General features: G+C 34.5%; 1 protein-coding gene across 2 annotated transcripts in view; it reads right to left on the reverse strand.

The window, feature by feature from the left end:
• Positions 1-969: 969 nt before the first annotated feature.
• The window catches only part of LOC137654692 (uridine phosphorylase 1-like), a 26,485-nt gene continuing 15,425 nt past the window's right edge, over positions 970-12,029 (reverse strand). Inside the window, exons 2-7 of one of the 2 annotated variants that reach the window (XM_068388579.1) lie at positions 10,398-10,659; positions 9,776-9,985; positions 7,239-7,377; positions 6,271-6,464; positions 5,381-5,500; positions 970-2,427 (exon numbers count right to left, since the gene is read on the reverse strand). In XM_068388579.1, the coding sequence (XP_068244680.1) occupies positions 2,416-2,427; positions 5,381-5,500; positions 6,271-6,464; positions 7,239-7,377; positions 9,776-9,985; positions 10,398-10,659 (937 nt within the window). In that variant the 3' untranslated portion in view covers positions 970-2,415. Of the gene's footprint in view, positions 2,428-5,279; positions 5,501-6,270; positions 6,465-7,238; positions 7,378-9,775; positions 9,986-10,397; positions 10,660-12,029 lie in introns of those variants that run through there. The other variant, XM_068388578.1, reaches the window with a different exon arrangement.

Below are 12,029 nucleotides of genomic sequence, written 5' to 3' on the forward strand. Positions count from 1 at the left end.
CTGAAGGAATTTTCTTCTTTGCATAACATGCTAGGTAATTGGATAAAAGTGAAACTAAAAATACTCTCTCTCTCTCTCTCTCTCTCTCTCTCTCTCTCTCTCTCTCTCTCTCTCTCTCTCAATAATTAGTACGATTTCATTGTTAACTATATATTGTTTATATATGAGAAAGAATTGTTTTGTGTTCATTAATTACAGGTTACGTCGCTTCACACGACTTAAGGGTGTAGCCATTCTTTACAAAAGGCCTACCTTTTTCTCCTACTGCATATTTTGATAACAATTGTTTATTATTGGTTCTTTGTTTCTTCCAAATTGCAGTATGCACGATTGTATTAAATCACTATAATCTTAAATTGTATTTCTTAATTAGAATATATTTAATAGAATAACCTTGTTAATGAAAAAAAAAAAAACACTTCAACAGTTCTCTCATCAATCAACCTTCTACTTTTTAGTTCAATTTCACACCGAACTTTGTTGTTATATTTACATCTCGTTTCAATACTTAGACCAACAAACTTTATTGGATGATATTGAAGCTACATTCTGTTTTTAGAGGATTTTATTCTCTTAAAATATTGATATGATACACAGGAACATAATAAAACATAATAAAATTCTGTAAGTATACAGTAACGTAACAAAAAATAAATTACAATACTTGTACTCAAGATATGAAAACATATTTGGGGTATCAATCTAATCCTCTTAGATATTGGGATCAATGTAAGTTTTAAAGCAGTATATACAAATGTAGGCCTAAGACAGTAGGTGGAATAATTTATCACACAGTAGTTATGGACAATGTTCAATTAATTGTAATTACTGAGCGAGTATGTATATGCTTATTAATTAATTTTATTAATGCACTGTCACAGGAACCCTTATGTTTTCGCATTAGGAAACCAGCTAAATGTATAAAAGAAAAAAAAAGTGTTATTCAGTATGTATGTAAACATGTATGAGAGAGAGAGAGAGAGAGAGAGAGAGAGAGAGAGAGAGAGAGAGAGAGAGAGAGAGAGAGAGAGAGATTTGGTGTTTCACTTCTATCTAGTTCCCTATCTTGTTATGCAAATAAGATAATTCCTCTAGCTATTTTTCTAATAGTATTTCAACTACAACCAGTCTGATAGTAAAAAATAAAATTTTTAAATATATGCAGCTATTTGAAACAAAAGGACGGAATCCTTCAAATAATTATGGAATAATAATAATAATAATAATAATAATAATAATAATAATAATAATAATAATAATAATAATAATAATAATAATAATAATTAATGAAGTGACTTCGGAGCCAATAGTAATACTATTAGTTCTTTATTGAAAGATAAAGGTAACTAAAAGAAATGGAAATGTGGTACAATCATTAAAAAAAGCACATGAAATAAAATATAAATCCTTCAATATGTATACTAATCATACCAATAAAAGGCAACACATTAGTAGTCTAGAACTCACTTTGAATAAATAAAATCATAAGTAGACAATCCACCGAGTAAAGCAGGTATCCGGTGATAAGGGGGGGGGGGGGAAATAAACAGTAATTATCACAAAACAAGTGGAAATTCGAACGACACAGACACGTTATTTGAGACTGTCGTCACCCATAATCCTTTTGATGGGTTTTCCTCATATTCTAGTGTATGTGAGCGTGTACACTTCTAATCAATCTAATTTTACAGGTGTAGAAACCCGAGTTATCAAGTACTATATTTTGAAAATTCCAGCACAACAAGGACTAAACGATCAGGCCTTGTTTGGTTTCCTCAACGCTACTTTTGGAAAGTAGAATCCCTTATGCAATGCAATGTTCGTTTTTTTATAATCTTAAAGACAGATGGGAATTAGTCAAGACTGCCTGTTGTTGTAGAACACTCAGAACACTCGCCTGAAGAGATTTCGTCCTTCTGGCTGTTCTCGTATCGCGAGTGGCTATGCAGAACGAATGGGACACTTTTCAGTCTCGAAAGGCTTTGTTGAACATCTTGACGTAAATCAGCGACAATGTGTCAGTCGCTGTACCTCCGTCTTTATAAATACGGTATGAAAGATCACAATCCAATACCAAGAACGAAAACCTAGACTTCTTTCGACTCTGCCATCCAAAGTATTACAGTATTTAGACCTTGCTGCTACCAGCGACATTTCAAGTTCGTTCACAACCTCCAGAGTTAGATCCCTGCAGAAGTCACTGTCTATTCCTTGCGGGTAGAACACTTCTGCTCAAATACACATCTTTAAAGGGATCACCATACACAGGAACATAAGGATTGTCTGCACAATGGCTTCGATGCATAGTGGCACATCCATCCTAAGTTCTATTAATTGTCCTCCTAAACAGCAGCAGATGAAGACATTTTGGTTGCGCCTAAAACTCAAAATTAGTTTAAACCTTCACTTTTTGAGTCATTGTTTAACCTAGAAAAGGGAAAGAAAAGGTAAAATTAAAACAAAAAATATAACAGAAGATTAACTGGGGCCGTTTTACCAAATGGGAGAATCTGTTTTTTTCTAGATTACCTTTTTCCTTTGTAGTTCCCGTTCCTTTAGGATTTTCATTAAAAGTTGGTAGCTATTTTCAGAAAAAAAATATAGCTAATATCAGAACAAATTTAGAGCTAATTTCAGAAAAAAAATTATAGCTAATTTTGAAAAATTATAGCTAATTTTGAAAAATTATAGCTAATTTTATAAAAATTATAGCTAATTTTATAAAAATTATAGCTAATTTCAGAACAAATTTATAGTTAATTTCGGAAAAAAATTATAGATAATTTCAGAACAAATTTATAGCTAATTTCGGACAAGCTTATAGCTAATTTCAGAACAAATTTATAGATAATTTCAGAACAAATTTATAGCTAATTTCAGAACAAATCAGAGCTAAACTCAGAAAAAATATAGCTAATTTCAGAAAAAAAAATATATCTAATTTCGCATTTATTTTCGCCTTTATTTGGTGGTACATGAACGCACATAGTATTTGGTTTACACTTTGATTACAAATAATAAATCAAGCAATTTACTAATAAAACAACGATCATTAGTCTCTCAATGCAAATATATTATTTTTAGTCGTTTATAATAAAATTAATCCACTTTCAATACCACGAATCAAAACTACTTATCGAATTAAAAAAAATATAAACCTTATACCTTATAACATATTAAAACTAGAGGCTCAATGATAAATCTATTTTTAGAGAGGGCAATAGCTTTATTCCCCTAGATACAGTAAAATCTGAGAATTCCAACAAAATATTGTATCTCCAAACTTATGTTTAATCTTACGAGCTAAATTTCACATCCCAGTAACACTTAAATTACTTAAAGGATAACAAAGGGGACACGTTTTATTAACTGTTTCGGTAAATTAACATTTAACATTGGCATGTTAAAAATTTGAATATGAGGCCACAGTTTGCAAGATTTCACCAGTAATAAAGTCATAAGAAGAAGTCTATGCTTAAGTTTGTGTGCTGAAAATAAATAAATAAATATGCACTAAATACTAAAGCAAAAATCTAACTTAAAATGAAAAGTAATAAAATATTGGTAATAGTTGAAAGCAATTGGCTATACTAAGTGCTCTTACCGTAAACAATGTCATCATATAATATGCTCTCCTGGTTTGGGCATTCATGGGGAATTATCAAGAGAAATAATTTCATATAACAAGTATTTAATTTTAGTTCACTTAGATTTTCTTTTATTTCATACAAAATAATCTATTCAATGCTACATCTACAGACCTGGGTGAACTAGGTAGTGAAGTTGAAATTTTGATACTCTATACAAGAATCAGAAATTTTAAGTGGCGAAAGTGAGGTAGAAAGTAGTTGTAGTAACATTGTGTGTAGATGAAAACAAAATATCTTAAATTTTCATAAATAATTATCATTAACAGTGGAGGACTCTTTACAGAACAAAAATGTCAAGTTATAACAAGACAAAATAACTCTTAAATCTACTCGGTTAATACTGTCTTCGGTGATATACTGTTTCTAGCAACTCCTGATTCTAAGGCAAAGAAAAGTCACAAGCGTAAAGATGGTTTGGATACAGCAGTTTCGCTTCTAATTGCTTCTACAAACTAAATGTTTGAAATTTTTAGTGAAATTTCCATGGGAACCAATGTCTTATAGGCATTTTAAGATGTTTCAATTTAAAACGTTGAAGAATTACTTCATATCTCCCAGTAAAACCAAACTGTGCAAATTGACATTCACCTTGAACCTTATATTAACATTTATGCTTGCCTACTAGCGCGGTGGCTGTATTAACATCAAATTTTATGCTTGCCCACTAGTGCGATTTCTCAACATTTAAGACTGTAGGCCTACATAATATATGAAATTAAGCATCGAAATTCTTTACAGTTTAGACGAAGCAACATTTCATACACGGACCATTAATATGTTCATAAACTGGATTCACAATTACAGAAGCTTACATCCAATTCGTTGACAATTTTAATATTAACCTTATACTGTAACATTTATTACGAAAAAATATTGAACGTGTCACGTACCAATAACAGTATCTCGAAAAGGAGTCAGATAACCTATAATATAACGAGGTTAAGAGGCCCTTAAAGAGATCCATTGAGATGTCTTGGCCGTTTGTGTTAACAGACGTAGGCCTAATCCGTTAGTATGTATATATCTGCTTCTTTAAAAGGTCTCGTAGATTGAAGGAAGGGTGATGATCAATTGATGAATGCATTCTATAAACCTTTGATTCTATATTATAAAAGGGGTTAACAATGCTCTAGTCGCAGCATTAAAGTGTCTTGGCCTACAACGAACTTTCGCCCGCTTAAGAAAACTTAACCCCTTTTCCTAAAATCATGTGATTGTATTCAATACTAATCCTCCAGCTTGTGACTGCTATTAACGGTTAAAGTATTTCAAAGTACCATCTAACCGCAAGAAAAATCAGACAAGATTATTAAAATTATGTTGAATTCCATTCTTACAATTTGTTGCTTGTGATAAAATTGTAAATTTTGCCTTGCGAGTGAAATCTCTCCTCTCCAAAATTGTAATTATCCTAATTTGTCCATCAATTTGAAAATAGCCAAATAAGAATAGGCCTATCTTACATATTCTTTACGTCTGGGGAGGGGAGGGGGGGGAGCAAACTCAAAAATCATAAAAAAACCATTACAGTATGTGCTCCCACAACATTCGACTCTTAATATCCAAAGCATCATAGACTAAAGAAAACAAACAGTCTTAATTATTTTTGTTTCATAAAAAAACAACAAAAACTTCATTCCTCTTTATAGAAAGCCAATACAAAGCTGTTTTTACTCCACGCTCTCAGACTCTTGCCTAACTATGCGATGTTTGTTGGGACATTTGACTACCTGTGGGTGGTCCCTCTGTGGAACGTCGACAGGTAGGCCTAGGGACTTCTTTATGTACCGTGCAACCAACATCTGGGGGTATTCTTGCCACTTGTTCAACGTCTCCTTTGGTGTAGCTACCTGTTCAATAAAGATAGAATTTTTATTCAGATTAAGTTTTTGTGATGACTTTGGGGTCGCAGCTTTTATTATCATCATTAATACTAGCTAACTACGATAGTTGGAAAAGCAGGAGACTATAAGCCCAAGGGGTCAAACAGGGAAAATGGACCAGTGAGGAAAGGAAACTAAGAAGTGAACAGACTACAAGATGAGTAATGAACAATCATAATAAAGTATTTTAAGAACAGCAACAACATTAAAATATTTTAAGAACAGCAACAACATTAAAATAGATCTTTCATAAATAAACTATAAAAACTTCAAAAACAAAAAGAGAAATAGGATAGAGAACTCTACTCCAAGACAGTGGAAGACCACGGTGCAGAGGCTTTGGCACTACCCAAGACTGGAGAACTATAGTTTGAATTTGGAGTGTCCCCCTCGAGTAATTGGGTTTTCTCTCATTGGGAATAGTTATTACATATTTCAGAATTATCCTCAGCAGTTGACTATCAAATAATTGGGTCTATTTCATCCCAATTACTTATATTTATCTTAGGTTTTTAAAATAACAGCAAGCTAAAAATCCAACCCCACTAACAATATTGCACCAATTTGCATATCAGCAATTTTTCAGGACAGTTTCTAAATGATTGGATTATAAATGCTGGTAAAAACTTACCTAGCTGGTTATATAAATGTCAAAATCTTTACTATTGTAATGTCAAAATATTTAGAGTAGATTAAGACCTACTGACACAAAAAATAAAAACGGAAAAACTTTTTACCTGGTCCCCGTTCAATCTATTGAGTAGCGTGACGCACACTACAGCTCCCTTGATCCCCGCTTGGTGGCAAAGGGCAGCGAAACACAGAGACTCCATCTCCATGTTGACGATGTTTTCGGCGTGGATCCTATTAAGGAATTCCAGCTTGTCCTTTTCTGTGTAATCGCAGAAGGCTCCGTCTAGTCTTCCCTGGCCTGTGATAGATGGATTATTATTATTATTATTATTATTATTATTATTATTATTATTATTATTATTATTTGCTAAGCTACAAACCTAATTGGAAAAGCAGGATGCTATAAGACCAGGGGCTCCAACAGGGAAAATAACCCAGTGAGGAAAGGAAACAAGGTAAAACTAAATATTCTAAAAACAGTAATAACATTAAAGTAAACATTTCCTATATAAACTATAAAAACTTTAACAAAACAACAGGAAGATAAATAAGAACAGTGTGCCCGAGTGTACCCTCAAGTAAGGGAACTCTAACCCAAAATGACAATAGATGTCGACTACAAAAACAACTAAAATTCACGTCAAAATAAAAAATTATGCAATTGAACCCTCAAAATGATAATGCTTTGAAAAAAGAAGGTAATAAATCATAGCAAAAATACCCCTATGTCTTAAAAGGGTCAATAGACGAAAACTGGATTCCACAAAAATACCCAAAAAAAGTGTTTAAATCCCCTTTCAAGTTGTATGTATATGCATATATCTAAAAACTGTATAACACAAGATATGTATCATATTAGACTGAAATATAAAATTCACTTCAAACTAATAAAGAAATGTAATGAATAATTTGCTTTTGATATCCATAATATGGAAACTTTATTGCTTTCCAAATTCACTCGTCGAACTTAGGCTAGAAATGTTTCATAATTAGATCACGGTGGTTAGAAATGGCCATAACGTGACCTAGGAGTAACCCAGGCCAAGGGCTTTGATGTAAATAGATTCCTTACCTTCGTAAAAATCGTAGGTACACATGGTCTTGCCCACGGTAATGGTGAAGGGGTCACATTCCCTTCGGAGGTTCTTCAAATCATGGGCCAATTGTTTATCAAGGAGGGCTGGTTTGCGCTGCATCTTGCCGAGAACAGGCTGTGGAAAGTGGGATATATTTAGCTCATACAGGAGAGAGAGAGAGAGAGAGAGAGAGAGAGAGAGAGAGAGAGAGAGAGAGAGAGAGAGAGAGAGAGAGGAGAGAGAGAGAGAGAGAGAGTTGTGTTTAAGTACTAAAGTATACTGAAAATGTGTAAGCAGTTTTCTTTCAAAGATTTTAGTTTTTATACAATTCAAATGTTAAGTAAGAGAAAATACATTTGCACATTTGCTTCAATAAATTAAAAAAGTCTAAATACCTTTACGTGTAAGTAAAGATCAATAAAAAAAACACTATTGTGGTGAAATTTAGATTATTCACTAAACAATACAATTGGGGATGCCTATATCATCTTTATCAAAATTTCCCACTTCTTGGTTAGTAAAATTTTCCTTTCGGAAAGAAAATCTATCGTTAAAGAAAACTCAATTTACATAGACCAATTTTCAGATACACTAATAAAATCCAACCAGTTTATATCTCTTGTGGATGGTAAAAAATCTTAAATTCTTTCCTTGGGTGATTCTCCCTAGCTTCTCTGGTTTCAGGCCACGGTCTAGGTAAAGTAGCTCAACCGTGTTCCTGGCAAGGGCTTAGCGGTTATGTCTCGTATCCTTTTCTAAGGGTGGGATCGCCTGCCAATTCCTGTTACCTTTGCTGACAACGAATAGATGTTAAACATAATAGAACTTCCTTGCCTGTCACCTTTCCCTTCCAGTTCTCTCATGGGGTCTTGGTTTCGGGCTTCGGTTTGAAGTATCTCAAGCCATTGTGGTGGTTTTGGGCTACGGGTCGGGTGGAGGTGAGGGTGAGTGGATGGAAAACAGGTAAGGTGTCATCTCTCTCTCTCTCTCTCTCTCTCTCTCTCTCTCTCTCTCTCTCTCTCTCTCTCTCTCTCTCTCTCTCTCTCTCTCTTCAACTACGAACATCCTTACTTTCAAGCGGTTTATTATCTTATGGAGAAACCTTGTTAGCATCTTCAGATTAGAGTTATACATCTGATCTCTACGTTTTTAACTCTAATAATATTTGATAATTTAATGAGACGTTTTGTCATTACAAATATCTACTACAATATTTTTATATTACTGGGAGTTTAATTCTTTATTTATATCAGACATTTGGGCAATACCAAATAGTAAAGGAAGGTTAAAACAAAATTAAAGAATTATGGAATGCATAAACGATCTATATTAATTACTGCGATATTTCCAAACCTTCAACGCAGAATAAAATATGGTCGTTTATATAGTGCATTGTAATGTAGAATAAATGATTTTTTTTTCTTTTTTGCAAAAATAAATGTCATGACGTTACATAGTCTATAAATAAGGTTCCACTGAGGGAAACTGACATCTCCCAAGATCGCCCATCACTTGTTTATCTTTTAGGATTAGACCAGCCTTGGGAAATCCTGTTTTCTTCGGAAAGGGAAGCATTGGTTCCCACGTATCGTTCCTCTGGGATACACCCTAGGAGGATTAATACTTTATATTTCCTCCAAGCATACACCAGGACAGGATCCTGCTCCTGGGATACAGTTACACATGATCTTGTAACGGGCTATAAGTTATGCTGGCAAAAAGTAAATATAGTTCCAGTTCTACAGATAAAAAAAATAAATATTCAACCTTATGTATTGATAGCCATATACATAATAAATAGTTACATATGGTTTTAAATTACTGGACTCAAGATATATGTCTAATGTAGGTTCTAGAGCTTTCAAATATACGGCTCAAAGACTTAAGGCCGCTGATGAATGGCAGAGGCAAGGCACAGTGACATTGCCCCAGAGGCTGTCTATATACAGTGTATATATGATCACCGCCCAAGCCCCTCTCCACCCAAGTTAGGGCCAGGCAATGGCTGTTGATGAATTGGCAGATAGACCTACAGGCTCCTTCAAAATACCTATCCTTAGCTCACAAGGATGGTGAGCTTGCAGCGACCAAAGGAACTAACGAGTTTGAGCAGGACTCGAACCCCAGTCTGGCGTTCACCAGTCAGGGACGTTACTATATCAGCTACCTCAACCGAAAGATTGAAGCTATTAAGGATTTCAAGTAGAAACTATTCTTTTTTTCTTTTTTTTTTTTTTTTTTTTTGCTTTCTAAGTGCTTCTATAAATTGGATTTGACAATTAACACGGAATATCCTGTGTGATACTCTAAATACCTAAGAGTGTATATGACAACCAGATCCTATAGGATTTGTAGAGTTTAGGGTTTCCCTGTGTGATAGGACCAGGAAAACAGCCCTCAAAGTAAATATACGGATATCCCCCTTCTGGTTTTCGGATAGTATTACTCAAGCAGTATATAAATCGAACATTCAGTAATTCAAACAACTGGGAAAACTAGACAGAACACTACAAAATCTCTAGTCTCCACTTACCAACTCAAGGAAGGGCTGCATGAGGCCGTCCACGGCACTCTCAGAGATGACCAGATTTCCTCCTTCGATTCCGATTCCACCACATGTGCCTAGACGGAAGAAAATGGGATCCTTGCACTTGGCGTGGTACATGAGTTTGATGACCTCGTGGAGCAAGATGCCGACTGATGGAATGCCCATGCCGTGGGAGAAGCATAACACTGGACCGACCTGTCAATAATAATAATAATAATAATGATAATAATAATTATAATAGCCTTGGGAAGTGTCATAGGCTCTATACCATGGTCTTCCACTGTCTTGGGTTAGAGTTCTCTTGCTTGAGGGTACACTCGGGCACACTATTCTATCTTATTTATCTTCGTCTTGTTTTTTTAAAGTTTTTATAGTTTATATAAGATATATTTATTCTGATGTAACTGTTCTTAAAATAGTTTTTATTCTTGTTTCCTTTCCTCACTTGGCTATTTTCCCTGTTGGAGCCGTTGGGCTTATAGCATTCTGCTTTTCCAACTAGAGTTGTACCTTAGCAAGTAATAATAATAACAATAAATAATAATAATAATGAACATGATTCGTGATTAGCAATAAAAGACATAACAAATGAAAAAAGACAAGATACCTTATACATGGAGTATCTGTAGGAACGATGGGAGATATCGAGCAATGTGGTGCCAGCGGGGAGTTTGTATCCGATCTCATCCATGATGTAGTAAGCGAAGCTTTCCATCCTCTTCGGCGTCCCACCCATGCAGACGAATTTCACGTCGCTGAACATCTCGACCAGGTCATGGGACCCTGACCCCAGGGCCAAGTGGTAGAGGATGTCCTGGTCCATTTCGGACACGTGGGGGTTTCGAAGACGCACGGACCCATCTTCGAATCTAGTTGGAAAAGAAGAAATTCTAATTAAACTATGTACCACATTAACAAAAATGAAACTTAAGACATTACAATACATAATAAACAGAGGAGCAATAATGATAAAAAGTATCTCACCCCGAGAAAGGATCATTTCTATATTAATTGACTTACATTAGCCGCCATTTAAAGTCAAAATAGAGTTTAACACATGTGCAATAACTCAAATTATAAGAACAGAACGAACAAAATAACTAAGAATCTGCTACACATCGTGCAGCCAACAAATCGTGTCGACACGACAATAGTTGCAGATCGTTTCAAGTTATTGGAGCCAAGCTACACCTCTAGAGATTTTAAGACCTGTATAACAAGGTCCCACTAGACATCCGAGAAACTGAAGATTTTAAGGACATGGAGAAAAAACCGAGAACTTTTTTGCGTTTTATGTGCTTCAATAATGAGGATCTCACAATTGACGAGGAATACGTTGTGTGCTACTCTAAATACCTAAGAATGTATACGACAAACAGATCCTGTAGGACATGTAGGACACTGGGTTTTTAAGTGTGGCAGGACCAGGAAAACAGTAAGTTAAGAAAGATTTGATACAATGTCTTCAGTAAGTTGTTTCTAAAATCACATTTTGTTAATTGAAAATGGTACAATAAAGACCAAATTGCTCTTAAATTTGGCAGCAATACACTTAGACGCTAGTTATCCACGATAAGAATTATTAATGGTAATGCTACACCAGAAAGGTGTTAAAGCTTAAGCAAAAATTCCGCATAAAGCACAAATCTAATAGAAAACAATGTAAAAGAAAAGGAAGCTGTCATATATACGATTGCTATGGGGGAATCCTATACACGCAGTATAGCGCTAAGTATACTGTTAGGTTAGTTTCTAATTAGCAATAAAAGTGAATCATGGATGAATAATTACACAGTGGTGGAACCAAACGGATTCAGCAAAGCAACAATCCCATTTATAACTCAAGGAGAAGAGCAATATTTACAATAGATTATAAAAAAAGAAAAGAGAATGTCTTAAATCACGAAGAAATCTCCAAATTTAACTTCGGCTCTACATTACAAAAGAACTTTAAACAACGATGCTTCAAAGTCAACAGCGTATTTCTCAAGTACGAAAGTAAAAGTGATTAAAAAAAATTCGTATACAAAATTCTATCTAACACTTAACCATGGAGATTGTCTCTTCAAATTGTAAGTACTTCTTGATACGAACTGCATGTTTAGCATCCCTATCAGCAGAGGAGATTATATGAAGGGCTTCGGTCACATCCACAAGGATCGTATGACCACAGGTAATTATATAACTACTTAGCAACAGTTATCGATATCGGGTACGGCTTATAGTTTATTCATAATCG

This window comes from Palaemon carinicauda, chromosome 15 (assembly GCF_036898095.1).
Source record: "Palaemon carinicauda isolate YSFRI2023 chromosome 15, ASM3689809v2, whole genome shotgun sequence".
Taxonomy (NCBI): domain Eukaryota; kingdom Metazoa; phylum Arthropoda; class Malacostraca; order Decapoda; family Palaemonidae; genus Palaemon; species Palaemon carinicauda.